At 34.4% G+C, this 17,481-nt stretch overlaps 1 protein-coding gene across 2 annotated transcripts in view; it reads right to left on the bottom strand.

Annotated features, from left to right (window-relative positions):
• Positions 1 to 5,309: 5,309 nt before the first annotated feature.
• LOC149781199 (ubiquitin carboxyl-terminal hydrolase 5-like) overlaps positions 5,310 to 17,481 on the bottom strand; it is a 67,874-nt gene continuing 55,702 nt past the window's right edge. For both annotated transcript variants that reach the window (XM_089935258.1, XM_089935259.1), the window contains exons 18-21: positions 15,318 to 15,464; positions 12,081 to 12,214; positions 8,749 to 8,875; positions 5,310 to 6,457 (exon numbers count right to left, since the gene is read on the bottom strand). In XM_089935258.1, coding sequence (XP_089791384.1) covers positions 6,285 to 6,457; positions 8,749 to 8,875; positions 12,081 to 12,214; positions 15,318 to 15,464 — 581 coding nt within the window. In that variant the 3' untranslated portion in view covers positions 5,310 to 6,284. The remainder of the gene's footprint in view (positions 6,458 to 8,748; positions 8,876 to 12,080; positions 12,215 to 15,317; positions 15,465 to 17,481) is intronic.

Below are 17,481 nucleotides of genomic sequence, written 5' to 3'. Positions count from 1 at the left end.
TGAACAATTACTGAGTAATTGTTTTACTGTTCTGTCAGTTGCTGCTCATTTTGTTAGGGAGAAAAATTCGTGGGAACCAACATGATTGGATTTCTTGAAGAAATACAATGCAGCTGTGTTGAATACGGGCATTGTGGATTATGGAATAATGAATACGATTATAGAGATGTTATTTCAGCTGATATGGTTACATGTCATCGAGGAAGTTTTCTTGGAATGGGAGAGTGTTCTAAGTATTTTGAGCGATTTGGACACATGAAATTACCAGAATATCCATAAATGGACCATTACCAGATTTTGATTTGACTGGATTCACTTGTATCGAGTTATTTAAGTTTGCCTAAAATCTTCATCCTATTTGTTATGTCTGGTTTGGCAAACATTTTTCAGAAAAAATGTGAGCACCAACATTATTATTATGGTATATGCTCGATAAAAAAATACTGTTTACAACAGTAAGTGAAGCAATTATATCATACCGTCCGCAGAAAGAAGTTTGATTACCACAACAAAAGAAATATTCCCATGATGAAAATCCCGATATAAATGATTTTGACAATAAAATCGCAAAAGATCTTGGCAGAAAAATAATCTGTAAATTTAAGCAAGGAGGATCATATGATCATAAACGACACTGTACAATACTGATTATAGATGATGCTAACTAGATTTTATAATTGCTGATACAACGAATGGAAATACGTTTATAAGTCAAAGTAATGTTATTTTATCAGATGGAACTAAATCAGGTACATTTGTGAGTTATATCGATGGTGACTTACTGCAGTTTACTCATTTTAAATTTTTAATGTTTGCACATGTTTTGATAAATCTATTATTGATGATAAATAAGTTTCTGAGTTAGCTGTTGCTACGGATTCATTTTATAAATAAACAAAAATAAAGGATTGCTAGAACAACTACATATCGGCACTTATGCATCATGGGGTAACTGGAGAATAAAACAAGAATATATACTTAATTATTCTGAATCCGCTGACATTGAAATTAAGGGTGTTTATTGCCCCAAAAATCATCAGCACCATCTGTATTTGATCCTGCAGCTAGACATAAAAGTTTATCTCAATGGGCCTGGGTGTTCTGGTAAAACACTGGTCTGGAATTTGTGGTAAAACAACTTGTGTGATCAAATTATTCTTGAATGGTTGTTCAGAAATAGACTCGCAAGAGAAACGAAAGAAAGAAATATTAAATCATGCACATATAAATTCTTTCGATGGAAGGGAGATAAATACACTCCTGAACGAATGGGCGAGAAATATATTCCAAGGATTACTGTTTGGGATGAAATATACACTGTTTCATTAGACACTTATAAATATTTCTTGATTGGTTATTGACAAAAAATACTGCTGCAATAATGTGTGGTGATCATTGTCAACCAGCACTTTTTGTTGGATTGTCTCCAAATGGATGCCTGAGGAATTTTGTAAATTATTATCAAGAAATAACTGATAATCTTAGAGCACTTGATCCAGAATTAAGAGAGTTTAAGAAATTAATTAGACTACAACCTAATAAAATTCTTTGTGACATAATGCGTGAAATAACTTCAGAAACTCCTATTAACAATTTTTGGAATTTATGGAGACCAAATGATTTGATAGATGCAGGTAGAAAGATAGTTTGTGATACACTTCAACAACAATTATTTATGTTACATAAAGAAAAATATTCAAATCTACCCGTACCATTGTGCTATTGACCGGTTGATACGTGACAGCAGAATATTCAAGTCAGAAAAATATCTCAGCTGTGGATAACTGTCATAAACTTCATAGAAACTACTGGTAATAGTGATGTTATTGACAAAAATATATTAAGAAAAAAATTAGTTGTAAACAGGGTGACAAACAAAAATAAGCGCGACTTTGATCTCGATGCTAAATTTATCATGACATTAAAACAACAGCAAAATAATCATTGTGTGAGCTGTAACACAGCAATGTTGTAGTAGTATTCAAATAATAATCCAAGACAATTTACAGTAGACAGAATTAATAGTTATTTTGGTCATACATGCGAAAATGTGATACTGACCTGTCTTGAATGTAATCAACGTCGAGGTGCTAGTTTACAAAAGTGAATGTGGTGGTAATTGTGTCTTCAGGAATTACTTGTAGTTGCTTGCATTTAAATCCATGTTGAGGATCAGTTGAATCTAATCTGTAGATTGCAGGTCTACCTGTAGATCTTACCATGCTAGAAATTTTATGAGTTGTAATACACCAAATAGGATCAGTCGCTCTTTTTTTACCATCTTCAAGTTCACCGGATTCATATAAATATCTTACAGTAACATTACCTAATACTCATTGTTTTGAAAAGTCATGTTGTTGTATTGGTAAATGTTTTTTTTTGGTAATTGCATCAATAGGTTTCATGGCAGTTGTTTGAGTAATTTCATTATTTAATGTATTTATCACAGTTAGTAATCTTGCAGCCCACTCGCTAAATCTTGTATCCTCCTGAATTATTTCCTTTTCATATTGATATCTAAATAACTGCTCAGCAAGTGTTCGATTAAATCATTCAACAACTGCCTCATCATGATAAATTGCAGTATGTCATCAAATTTTTAAGTTAAGTTTTTTTCATCAGAGATGATATTGCACCAAGAAATTCTTTGCCAGGATCAACCTGTAGTAACTGTGGCCATCGCAAGGGTCCTCATTGATAAACATGGTTGTTATTGATTTCCCAGTGATAGGAAAATAAGAGCCAGTAAAACATATTTCAGCATAACCGAAATCCATCAGAATGATAATAATAGTTCCATATGGGTCTGGTAAAATGCAATTATTACTTAATTGGATAATGAAATGGCTCAAGTTGGACCAGTTATATTTAGTAGCTCTGGCAGTTGATGATCAGAGATGTTCTGACGTACTTAAAGGTTTTAATGAAAATGCAAAGTTATTAAATGAAGATGGCGATGATATTATTAATTGTATTACTGATATTAATGAAGCACCGTCCGTAGATGAATTAGATCGATTTATTAATACTCTCGTAGTATATGATGATGTTATGCTGGACAAACAAAACAAATCCAGCTCGGATAGTTTCTATAGGTAGGCATAAAAATACAGATTGACTTATGTTATTCAACGGCACACACAAATACCTAAAGTGATCCGAGATAATTGTGATATTTTAGTTGTGTTTAATGGAGTTGATACACATACTCTGCGAAATATTCATCAGACTTGGTGTAGTGTGGATATGGACATGATTAAGATCAAAAATTTCTTTTCAAAAGCACAATCTGCTCCGCACGGATTTATAACAATAAATTTACATGATCCCAAAACAAGATATCACATAGGACTTGATAAAATATTTGGTTGATATAATGATGATTTAATTACAGCAGCAGAGAGGGTGAGACTTCAATGAAACATCCAGTGGGTAAACAAAAAGACACATACAAATTTAGAAAAAGACAAACGACAAAGATAAAGTTACAAAATAAACAACTAATCCAATTAGAGAAACTCTCTGTAAAGTTAGAGGCTTTGGTTTGGCATCATTACGCTTATATATTTCATTTTCATATGAAGCTTTTTTGTCAAAAAAGACGTTTCAGCAAATTTTCCACCAAAAACATAGAACAATTAAACTTTCTCCGGCATTTTGAAGAACAGGAAGGTTGCATCTACCATAATACAAATTTTCAGAAAAATTCACCAAAATATCCTGTGCACTGGAAATTCCCAGAAGCCATGATCAATCTAATTACTGTGAACAAATGAGAAGAATGGTCTGTCTCGAGGTGATTAAAATCAAATCTCCACTGTCCTTCATTAAGATCTGACAACGACTGCTTAGGGGTCATGTTCTGGTGACCTGTTATTACCACGATCCTAATATTATCAGCTAATCATATTAAGTCTTGTATCTTCACTTTTGGGAGATGGTAGTTTGGCTAGAGAGCATCAGTGTGTGCCAAACAAATTTGATTCACTTCAATATTTCAGAAATCTGCATTTCCATTGACTAATTCAAAGGTCACCCACACGACCTCTAAATGGTTACTGTCAGATCTTCTGTCCAGCGTTTATCTTTTCGATGTGATTCAAGTTGGGGGTTGCATATGAATTTTAAAAAAATACTGATATTCTAAAATCATAAATATATTTTAAATTTATAGCAGTCACACCTCATTAGTTTGCTAAAGGAAAATATGGTATCCTGGAAAGGTACATATAGTGTGGAGTAGTCTCCCATAGACACAAATTTTGTTATTATTTTAAGAGTACAGTGGCATATATTTTACAAAAGTGTTTCCCAGATACAATGCATGTTAAAATGCAACAGACTTAAACAAGTCAACTATGAATGGAGCACTATATGCCTTATATAACGGTCCTCCATTCAGATAACTGAAGTTTTGTGCAAAAAATAATGTTTCTCCTTCAGTTATAATGACTTTTAGACCCCAAAAAGAAATATGCTACTTCCTTACAGCAAGTGTAAGTTGTCTGCAAAGACTGGTTGAGATTTATGCTGTAAATACACATTATTGTGCTGAAACCACTTTTCTTCTTCCAGTTAGTGACTTTGACCTTTGAACCCTAAAATCAATAAGCTTTATATTTACCCTAAATGTAAACCATCAGCAAATTTTGGCACAATTCTGTGACACAAAACATGTTATTGTACTGAGATCATTTTTCTTCTTTCAGTTGCAGTAATTTTTACCAGTGGCCTGCTGACCCTAAAATTGACTTCTTCCTTGACTCAACCACTTGAAAGTTTGTTAGCTGTAGATGGTGGAATACTTGTGTTTCTCAGGAAGTTAGTAATTCTGATTCCGAGTTGGCTAAGACTCGAACTGCATGTGTCAAATCCATCAAAAGTTAGAGAATAAAAAGTAATTATGAATTAAAATGGCAATGGAATGGAATAGATTTCAGTCTTAAGGATAAGATTACACCACTCTGTAACTTTAATGATATGCCCTCTTCCCCATTTGTTTGTTAGAAGTCAAAGGTGGAACTCTCTCCTCACCAGCTAATTCCTGGTAGTATCAAAGGTTTCACTTTCCTGGCAGTAATATTTTAAGTTCCTATCTTTGAAAGTCACCTCTCTCTACAAGTCCACTGAACTTTGGCATAAAAATATCTTACTATACAGTTGTGACTGGATCTTACAAAATCCTGTCTTGTTTCAAAAAGCATAATACAATGTATTAACACTGTTCACAGGCCAGTCACCATAATAAAAGGAACAATGCAATATGCATTAATATGAACTATGTGAAAGAAAAACTTAAAACTGCAGACTCAGAAATGGTACCAATTTATTCCAATCTTTTAAAATAACTAAAAATGTGAACTTAAGAACTTTAAATCTGATATACTCAACAAGAAATTCACAAATACTTTTAATCGACTGTAAATGATTTTTTACTCTAAAAAAAGTTGTCTACACAAGTGATCTAGAAAGACTTCTCAAGAATGTGTTTAGCAACACATACTACATATTCCCTAATTAACCACTCCTGGGGGTATTATATTTTGCAAATGGGGGGCATTTATTAGAGTACAATAATGTAAACTTGTTTTTTCTTCTTCATGTTCTCTTCTAATGACCACATGTACATCTGGCAGTCTTTATGCCAATGAATTCAGTCATTGTAAATATCAGCATAGTTAAAATGATAAATCAATCTACAAATTTTCTCACTCAGCAGCTGGTTGAAGTAGGACTGGTAAGTTTTGAATTTGCTATCCAGCTTTTTGTCATTTTTAACAGTACATCTGTGCCTGTGACTTTAGTAGTTTATACATTGATAAATATATTGTAAGAATGTGATTAATTGAGATTGCTAAAGTAATTTGTTGTAATCATGGATCTGAAGTAGATGGGTATTAAAAAGCACAGGTATTTTTAAATCGAATGTTCTTGGATATGGAGTGGGGATGTTAATTAGAGTGGGAATATATGGTATGTAAATGAAGCACAAAAATGTTTGTTTCCTTTCTCATGCATTTTTAACAGCACCATGACATGAATAAATCAACCAAAGCACTCTCCTTGTAAAGTTTCATTAGTCATTTCTGTTGCTAGTCTTCAAGTGATTCAAATGTCTTTCTCCAACTTGATTGAATATTAGTGTCCAACTCATATTCACCTGTATAGAGAGGTGAGCATGCATTTACTGGACACCATTATCCAGGTCACTGCTGTAAATAAGCATTGATTGGATACAAGTATCCAGTCTATATTCTCTTATGTATTGGAAATGAGTACACAGCTCATATCCTTTTATACAGATACATGTAAGCAAGGTCCTTGGGTGGTTGTTCTGAGTACGCCACTTTCTCATCATTGAAGATGATCCATCGATTGTTCTTCAGAAGATGGCATACATAGTGGCCCACCATTGTTGATGTCCCCATGTGGCTAATAAATCCTACCAGCTTGTAGCCTAAATAGAAAAAAATATATATTGTATGAACAGAAATCTAACAACATCTTTAATCATCATGGATATAAAATCCACATTTACCTCATCCTACAAAACTACAAATACGCAACATTTGTCTCTATAATGCCTCTGCAAAATGCCTTTTGTTCTGTGCTTTAAGGGTATGGGTAATTTAATGCCGAGGCAATTGAAGTAAAAGGTCTTGCCAAATGACACACCACAGGTGCTGATCCTGGCTTTTCCAATGGTAGGATTTGAATCCACACACTACTGGTTACATGTCCAGCATGCTAACGACACCACAGCTTCCCAAATCTACTTTGAAGTTCACACAATGTGCCGTCGGTGCAGACTTTTTGTTATTTAATAAATGTATGGCTTTCATATCCATTTACCCTGATGTATGTCTATCAAGAGTTTACAAACATCCAATCGCTAATTTCATCCACCTGTTCATAGCTGGCTTTACCAAGAATGACAGCTGATCTATCACCAACAATTTACAAGAAATTCAAACTTGTGGCTATTTCTTGCAATGCAAATCCTTTAATTAGCAGACTGCCACACCCTTTTTATCAACAGTAATTATCTGAGGCAAGGTACAATTGTTTGTGCACACTATCACTGCTACTGAAACCATCTTTTATGTTATTTAGTGATGACAAATCCCACTGAATTTCAAAAGTGTTCATTACAACAATAATCTTGTGGGTTTAATCATGCCTGCATTCAGCATAACAACATTTAAGCCCTTCAGTGAAGAGTCTAACAAATGAACAGCCTTAATGTGTAGCCTGCTGTGAAATAATCCATAAAAATGAGTGAAATTGTGTCAGTATGCAGCTTTGGATTATCGGTCCATAGAAATGACCCTGATTATATGAGACATTAATCAATGATTGATCTGAGTCTATTGTAGTTGGCTGCATGTTATACTTGGGTAGATAATGTGCAAATTACCTTCCATTCTCAACAGAAACTATAAGTGCTATCCAACAGAAAAAATAAGTGCTAACAAATGCATCCACATTGGTCTGAAGTCAAATTTTACTATAAGAATGCTTGTACAAGGGTTTAAAACTCATATCTGTTCCTCCATCCAAATGTGTGTCTCTAAACCAAATGATTTCAAGAAGCAAAGTATTTGTTTAATTTGTATTACAAACAAAAAATGGTAGATATCATTAGAGATTGGATGTTACTGTTGTTCAAACTTTCCTTAAGAACTTGCTGAGTTTTTCACAGCATATAAAATGATCTTTCAGCATCTGCAACGCTATGATAGAGTGACAAACATGCCCAGTTGGATTATCAAATCTTGGTTTTTCAGAAGGCAGATAAACTTTCTTCATGGTGTGGTCATTTCTTGGGATCGAAATAGTTTTGTTATCTTCCTTCCATAGATTCATCAATCAGGACTAAAAACACCTTTGTGTGGCATAACTCCATTACTTGTTTGTCAACACTGCTAGCAACAATTGTATTATTTATTATATTTGCTGCGGGGTTTCTTTTGTTCTTTTGCAACTATTTTCTTATATATATTACTATCACTGAACATTTTCTTGCATAGGTCTGAATAATGACCTGAAACTGAAAACAGTTGATTGTACTAGGTATTTGTGCTTAAGATCTAGTGGCAGCATCTGTTGATGTTTGTTTAAATGAGTCTCAGTTACTTTAAGGATTAAGCTCTGCATTGTCCCCATGGAGGGTGGTGTTGCTATGTTGACCAATGTGGTACACTCCAGAATGACTAATGCAGATATAGTGTTTGTAGTACAGTGGTTCCCCTCTTAAACAGCCCCAATCTCCACAGGTCACATCTTGTACACAGCCAGTTTTCTCGATACCAACGTGTTTGTTTGGTATGCGATTATCATTTTAAACCCAAACGTAAAATTTATGCCTCACAAGCAGCCATATTGTATCTGCATCTGGAACCAATGATTAATTCATGTGGTAATGATACATTATCAATTCCTTTATAAACAAGGCATTTCATTTATTCGATAAAGTTTTGTCTGCATGATTAAACTGCAGTAATATACTGATATGTTAAAGTTTTGTGACAATTTATTCTTATGTTGCTAACTGAAGAGTACTGTAATTTAATCTTGCAGATGAAAGTTTTGTTGAGCAGATGAAATGCCTTGTTTATAAAGGAAGTGATACACATACTGTCATGTGATGTTTTGGTCTGTGCCCTGTTTTGATCAATGCACTACCATCATTGGAAAAGTATACCCATCTTCTTCTAATGTTGGAAGCAAAAGAAAAAAGAATCTTACGTCCAGGTCCATCCCTGAACTTTGATTCTCCAGATGATTTGGAATTATTTTCATCTGTCTCCATGGGTGTGTCTAGTTCATCCTGGTGGCTGAAGATCCAGTCTATGGCTCGCTCAGTGTTGTTTTCCTGTAATAAGATAGCATCAAAAACATGAAAGCACAATATAAATTCAAGTTTCAAAGGGTCATGCTTACAAAGAACATCTTGTATAAAATTTAAATCATAAAATTTAATGTAACTACATTTTTGGACAAATCTAGTGCAGTCATTAAGGTTTACATTTAAAATTGGCTGTCATGTTTGTCAAGTCAAGGATTGGTTCTTTCCATTCCATACATTTAATAATAAAATTCAAAAACTTGGCTAAATCTAACAATATTTATGCAACCAGTGTAAAAGGATGACACTAAAAATGGTAACTCACTGCTACTGTAAATCATGACAGTGACTATCAAAGGCAATTTTAGTAGAACTTAATGTTAGTACCAATATTTTTTAATGCAAATAAAAAATGGTACCATATCTGACTAATGGCTGTCTTGTTTATTATTCAAACAATGCAAAATGAACAATTACTGGGGAAAAAAAATTGATATTAGCCATCTCAAAGATACTATAATGGATTTCACCTACCTGCTATGAAATTATTAACAAATACTGCAAGACGCTAAGGGGACAAAAAGTAGGAGAACTGGCAGAAACTCAAATAGGTATGTATATGGAAAGTGGCAACTCTGAAATCATCACATCCTGTTTTTTTCCTAAATGATCAGTCTGTAAACTGCCACAGTACCATGTAAAATCTCTTACATTATCCTGAACCAATGCCAACCCTTCTATGCAGTCTGTTCTATGTAACCAACCCTTCTATGCAATCTGTCCTATGTAACCAACCCTTCTGTGCAATATGTTATATGTAACCAACCCTTCTATGCAACCAGTTCTATATAAACAACCCTTCTATGCAACCAGTTCTATATAAACAACCCTTCTATGCAATCTGTTCTATGTAACCAATCCTTCTATGCAGCCTGTTCTATGTAACCCTTCTATGCAGTCTGTTCTATGTAACCAATTCTTCTATGCAGTCTGTTCCATGTAACCAATCCTTCTATGCAGTCTGTTTTATGTAACCAATCCTTCTATGCAGTCTGTTTTATGTAACCAACCCTTCTATGCAATATGTTCTATGTAACCAATTCTTCTATGCAGTCTGTTCTATGTAACCAATTCTTCTATGCAGTCTGTTCTATGTAACCAATCCTTCTATGCAGTCTGTTTTATGTAACCAACCCTTCTGTGCAATATGTTCTATGTAACCCTTCTATGCAGTCTGTTCTATGTAACCAACACTTCTGTGCAATACGTTATATGTAACCAACCCTTCCATGTGATCTGTTCTATGTAACCAATTTTTCTATGCAGTCTGTTCTATGTAACCAACCAATCTGTGCAATATGTTATATGTAACCAACCCTTCTATGCAACCAGTTCTATATAAACAACCCTTCTATGTAATCTGTTCTATGTAACCAACCCTTCTATGCAATCTGTTTTATGCAAAATAACCTGAAATAACTGTATCCAGTGATAACCATGTGTGCATATTTTAGATTATTGGCAGTGCATAACTCATATACAAAAAAAACCCTAACAATCTGTATAGTGAGTGATGCACAGACTCACTAAGTTACAAGGGATAAAGCTTGGTTTGGCTTGGTGAGGTTTAACGACATTTTTAAGCACATGATAACCATATATGGCAGCCAGTATATCTGTTGGAGGAAGAACCCAGAAAACTCTGGGAAGCTCCTCAACCTCATGCAGACTGGTGAGATGTGTGATCATCCTGTAATGGACTACTAGCTAGGTCACCTTGCGCTCTTCAAGGGATAAAGAGGGAACTAAAATGTATGATGTATCATTTTACAATTAAACATTTATTTGGCCAGAATTAATCTGAAGGACTGCCTATGTGTCTCATTTCAGTACAATAAACACATGATTAGAATTTCCATTTGGTAAATGCCAAACTGGAAATTTACACTTTTGCAATCAAAATTCCATCTTTTCCATTATCAACATCCTTGATAATCTGGGTGAACAACAGTTCCTTTCTTGCTTTAGGCCATGTATAATGATGTTTCAAGGCCAAAAATATGTACCTAAGGTTGTTTTCTTCTATCCTTGTTGGCATGACCAATATTGAAAACATCATCATATATGTGGTTTCAAATTGAATAAAATTGTGAATGTGTTTATGTGGTGTTAGGAGAATTTATTCTTACATTTTCATCTTTGCTTTCATTTGCAGATTGAGGAAAGGGTTTTGTTGCTTTCATTGAAGAAACATCATTTTTTGGTGAATAAATAAAAAGCATCAAGAAAATCCACAACAAATGTCCACCTCCCAAAATAAATGGTGAATTTACTGTAGTAAAAAACAATTACTGCACTTGATGCTTATTTTTACTGTCAGAAATACAATGGAGGCCAAAGAAAACACAACCTGAGGAACAAATGTAAAACAAAAATGGGATTAAATACATGCACATCTCCAATTGGGTATTTTGTTAAATCTGCACTGCTTACAATTCTGAAATTTGTTAAATCAGCATTTTATTCTTTTAATAAGCAGGTTCCATTATTATTTATTTCCTTCTTCTGCAAAGTTAAATTTTCCTTATAAAGATTGTACTGTATGAACGTTTGTGGCTTTGCAAAGACTGACATTTTCACTGGTATATCACTGCTAGTATACATTGGATATGGAAAGGTTTTCATGAACAGATCATTGTTTGTTGAGTCTCTCAATGCATGGTTAATGGCTACCATAAAACCACCCAAAATACTGACATCCAACAAATAAAAAATTGACAGTATTTTCCAGTTAAAGTTTGCTAAAACTATTAGGCTTGCTGATCAAATCTAGGTTTCAGCATTTAAATTTGATGCGATCCATACGCCCATTAAGACATTGTCCCCTAAATCCATCCTCCCATTAAGACATTGTCCCTTAAATCCATCCTCCCTTTAAGACATTGTCCCCTAAATCCATACTCCCATTAAGACAATGTCCCCTAAATCCATACTCTTATTAAGACAATGTCCCTATAATTCATATTCCCATTAAGACACTGTCCCCTAAATCCATACTCCCATTAAGATATCCTCCCCATAACTGCCTCTTCTAAAATTCAGCCAGGTTCTGATGTGCACATAATTTCCATCCCCATGAGTCATCTTCTATACTCAGCTACTTTCCAAAAACAGTAAAAATCCAACCTGTGGCTGTCGGGTTAACTTAGGTCAATATGAATTTTAAACTCACAGTTGCTCTGAGTGCCTTTGTTGCTTGTTCGACTGTGAAGCCCATAGACATCACCATGGCCATGGCGTCTTCATTAGGGGTAAAAGATCTGTTTAGCTTGTTGGTACTGGGGGGCACAAAGGGAGCACTGAAATCTAGTAATGAAACACAATACATTGAAAGTTATTGGCTTTTGTAGATGTCGAAATAAAATTATTTTAGTAAATAGATAGTAGTTATAAATTGCATTTTTCATTTTTATGTGAACACATTCTAGGCAATTTGAATAAATATTTTGTACATTCTGGTGAGTGAATAATTCATGTTGAAATAATTTGCTTATAGTTATGCATATCTGAAATAATAGTGGGTGGAATTTAAATGAGTAAAACATTATGACTTGGTAAACTTATCACAGGAAGGAAATCAACTTTGCATCAAGGGTATTTAAGAACTAATGACGGAATTTATATATGTAAATCAGTATCGCATTTACTACTAATGAAGTCAAGAAACAAATTACCACAAAATCCCTTGTAAATTGTGCATCTGATTGCAAACAGCATTACAAAGATCTGACATCGCAAAACTGTCTTATGTTCTGGTATTATTCTGCTCATTAAATATGATAATAACAATGATGGGTGTTGAGTTTAGATCCTGATCTGCTTATGCATTAAGTGATGGCAGATCTAGGTGATACTATTTGAAGCTGATTTAATAAGGGGCCAAGTTCATTTGGATAGCTGACACATGTCAGCTGTGAATGCAAATTCACACACATATTAAATCTGTGGATGGAAAAGAAAAGTTTGTCTACTAAGAGTGATGTCATTTATCTTCTTTCTGTGACCATATATATTGAATCACTTTCTAATCATAACAAGGACAAGTCATTAACATGAATGGAATTCTCCACTGGACATCATCCTGGGAACTAGACCCCAATTAAAACTGTTCATAGCCCTACCCTTAAGGCACCCGAATTTACCTGACATTATACACAGAGCCTGTTCTTACCCCTCTGAAGCCCTACTCCTCGAGTCATAACTTGGAAAACATTTAGATATCCACCCAAGGAACTCCAATAGGTCATTGGTTATCATACTGGATTCAAGGGACCCCGAGTGGCCGCGTGGTCTAAAGCGACATCCATTATGGATCACTGCCATCTCACCTCTGTCTGTGTGGGTTCGAGTCTTGGATTCACCCAATGTGGGTATGTGAGAAAGCTTGCCAATAGATTCTCATGGGTTGGTGGTTCTTTCCAGGGTTTTCCCGGGTTCTTCCTTCACCATTAATACTGGCCACCATGTATAGCATATCGGGTGCTGAAAAATGGCTTTAAACCCCACGACAATTGTATTCAAAACCAGAAGGACAGCCTGGATCCTCATTAAAATGTGTGGATCTAATTCATGGTCAAACTCATCTGATGAGATTTTGATGGTAAAAGTTGAAATACCAAATATAATCAAAACCTGATGATTAATTATTCACAAGCTCTGCCATCATATGTAAGACTACCACAACAATATGCCTAAACGTTGCTCATGATCAAATTTATCTGAGATCTTGAAGATACATGCTTACATACAAAATCTGATTAAAATCTAATCCGAAATATGGCCACCTTAGTGTTCATAAGTGTAGCCAATCTGATCAAAATATGTCACTCACAATAGAATTCATCTGTGATCACAATGACATAAACTTATTAACATGTGTTCTTGTCAATCATAACTGAACTATTCTGAGGTTTGGAAGATACAAGTTGAAATGATGAATATGATCAAAGTCTGGTCTATGGAGTGTTCAACCAATCACATACAAGATAACCTCATTAAAACACATATATATCACTTATAATCAATGATATACTCACAAATACCAAATCTGATAACAATACAGATTCTAGTGTGTTCATAAATCTGCCAATCAGATAAAATATCACTTAAATAATTTATGTGGATGTCACCCATAACAAGGGCTGTGATTTTGTTTAGTTTACTGCCTGTACACATTTACAAAAGCAGTAATCGTTGAAAGGTACATGCTCAAGGTGTATCTAGTGTTAGTGCTGCAAATGTCTAGGCAGTATGTCTGAATGCATTATCATTTTATCATGTACATATAGATAATTTCATGGTTCAAAACAATATTATGACAATATCTCCACTGTCTGAAAGTCTGGTAAAATGTTTCACTGAACAGAAGTCACTTAGGTCAAAATTATGTACAATGGGAGCTAAATGAACATTTTTTGTTATATCCAATCATCTTGGCATACTTTAGACAATTGTTCTATTGTAAACTAAGAATATCATTAAACCAGTTTTCATTCAAATGTTAACAAAGAAGTCTTGTCTCAATCAGTCAATAAAACTGCAAGTGTTTACAAGCTTTCATTTGGTTTGTTGGTTAAACTGTACTTTATAACATATTATTAGATATCTCAAGACAATGGAATGGGAACTAAGAACAAAAACACTCAGAGGAAGCCAATCAGGGCTGACATCAGCTGGTACTGAACCAACCTTGGATTACAAATCTGGTGCTGTGCTCCATTAATATTTACAATTATCATGACACGTCATCATCAGAAGTTTGTTTAAAATCACTTCATTTCATCAAGGGGGCCCTGAGTGGCCGAGTGTTCTAAAGCGCTCTCCGTTACAGATCACTGCCATCTCACCTCTGTCTGCGTGGGTTCAAGTCTCAAATTCGGCCAATGTGGGTATGTGAGAAAGCTTGCCAATAGCTTCTTGTGGGTTGGTGGTTCTTTCCTGGGGTTTTCCGGGTTCTTCCTCCACCATTACTACTGGCCGCCATGTATAGCCTATTGTGTACTGAAAAATGACGTTAAATCCTGCAACAACATAATCTCATCAAGACAATGACTCATTCTCGTGTTACAAGCAAAACATTTTATTTCTTACCCGATCTTTGTTAGGTAGAGGTCACCTGAAGCCACATGAGATATCTAGCTTAATGAGACTAACCCAATTGCTGAATGAGATTAACCCAATTGCTGAATGAGACTAACCCAATGGCTGAATGAGATTAACCCAATTGCTGAATGAGACTAACCCAACTGCAAACATCATGAGCCAGATTTGCCATTAAATAATACACCTGCAGATCAATATTCACTTTTATCACTGACAGAATGATAAATGCGGATGGAATATATAATGGTATATCAGTGTCTCCACTATCTCAAGTTAAATGGGCTTTGCACAGGGTTGGATATGGTACCTGAATCATCCATGTGATCCATGACCCAGTTCATGGCTGCCTCCACTCCACTATTTTGTGTGTAAAACACAGCCTTCATGCATCCATTCAAGTCAAATCCCATGAACACCAGCTGACTGACTATACTCTCATCTATCTGGGGTTGAGCTGGAATATTAAAAAGAAACAAATGCATCACTAAAATGAAGTTTTTCTTGCACACTGGAAAATAATTTGCACTGACAGAATTGTTGAAGACAACGTGTCTGCTTCTGCCAATATGGTATAACTTAGGAAACCTTTGTTCAAGATACTGGGGTAAACATCAAAGTTTCTCACCACAGCTTAGTTAGCTTCTAAAGGTGAAAATCAGTATGGACTGAAATCTTTTTCAATGTTATTGATCTCAAACCAAATGTAGGTTTAAAGGTGAAAATCAATATGGACTTAAATTCACTTCATTCTTCTCAAACCAAATTTGTTTAAATCGAGTTCTTAAAATGCTACACAATGGAAACAATCCATTAGTCTCTCAAAGTTATCAAACGGGCAAACCTTTAAGTCAAGAGTGTGTATGTGTGTCCATGACTGAATACAATTTTGATGGGGAACAAAGTGAAAACTTAATTTAGCCACATAATGTTTTTGTTCTGCCCCATGACAAATTTAGTTCCAACCCATTAAGTTCTTCAGAAGATAATAAAGACAGGGAATGGAATTTATAAGGTACAGGATCAATATATATATATATATATATATATATATATATATATATATATATATATATATATATATAATGGGGTAAAAAAAATTAGCACTATAATCTAGGACATGAGTTACTGAGGGAGCTCCCCAGAATAATCTGCTAGACGGCCAGAAAACTGGTGGATGGGGGTAGGTTGGGAACTAGGCTGTTTAATGACTGAATCCTCGTTTTATAATCATGTCAGGAATAATTGTCAATAAAGCACTTTTTCTGATGAAGTTGTTCACTATTTTGTATAAATTACATTTATTTTCAAGATGTCCAACATCTGAAAGACCGTTACATTACTCCAACTGGTTTCAACATCCTCCATGTGAACATGAAACATGTGAGAATTACATCACTGCTTTTTGTTTTGTTGATTAGTCTGGTTCTTGGAGTGGTATGAGATAGCATTTTGTGAAATAGGGAGTCTGTGAACTAGACTAACTGTTGATACAAACAAGATTCTTTTTTTCAAAAACATGCAACATTTATTTCATGAGAAATTTGTTTACATTGAAATACAATTTTTAATTGTTCGGTTAGTAAAATATTGATGCCATGAAGTAATTGTGAAACTACTTATCATCAATGAGGATTTCTTTAAGTGCCAATTTAGAAATTCTCTGTTTTCCCCACAATGGACCATATCTCTAAAACAAAGCTCTTCATTTTATGAAGTATTCATTTTGATTGGTTGCCTTTCTATCTTTGATTACAGCAATGATTGAGTAGGTTATTTTTTGGTAGTTTAATTAGATAACATGCACAATAACATTTACAACAGTGTATGATTGATCAAATGAAGTGAGTTATCCTGACATATGACTGAGGCCGCTAGATCTTAAGGATGTAGGATTTGCATGACTTTTAACATTTTTTAAAATTCCACCTCCTTTATTCGAATCAAAAGACGTAAATAATGTGATAATACTTACTAAGGAGGCCAGCTTTCAATTCAGTTAAGCATACAAGAAATACTTCCGCTAGTCAGGTATCATAACACGGTCGGCACCTAACTATTATAGGTTCTCAGAAAAACGTTTGTGGGCATAGCTGTTACGGTAGATTGACACATTTTACTTGTAATTACATGAGCACACATTGCATTTATGATAACTACACTTAAAAGGAACTAAAAGATAGAACTAGAACACAATATTTCACTTGATAAAACATTATTTAATTGGTATTTATTTATTAAAGTACTGCTTCCACTAGGCATAAGTGACATTTTCACTGATTTAAATTTCCTTGAATATGGTTAATTATGGAGTACTGAGGATGTTGTTTGGAAAGAAAAATGTAACAAACTATATGATTTCATATTAAAAGCTGATATTTCATAATGATGAGTAAAACAATTGGACAATAAAAGGAGTGATATATCAAAGTTCCCGTTACCAGTTTTTATAGTCATTTCCTTCAAGTTCAACA

The sequence above is a fragment of the Sinohyriopsis cumingii genome, chromosome 15 (assembly GCF_028554795.1).
Source record: "Sinohyriopsis cumingii isolate HCF-2022 chromosome 15, ASM2855479v2, whole genome shotgun sequence".
Taxonomy (NCBI): Eukaryota; Metazoa; Mollusca; class Bivalvia; order Unionida; family Unionidae; genus Sinohyriopsis; species Sinohyriopsis cumingii.
Note: the sequence above shows the minus strand (reverse complement) of the source record. Positions and strands in the feature narration are given on the sequence as shown.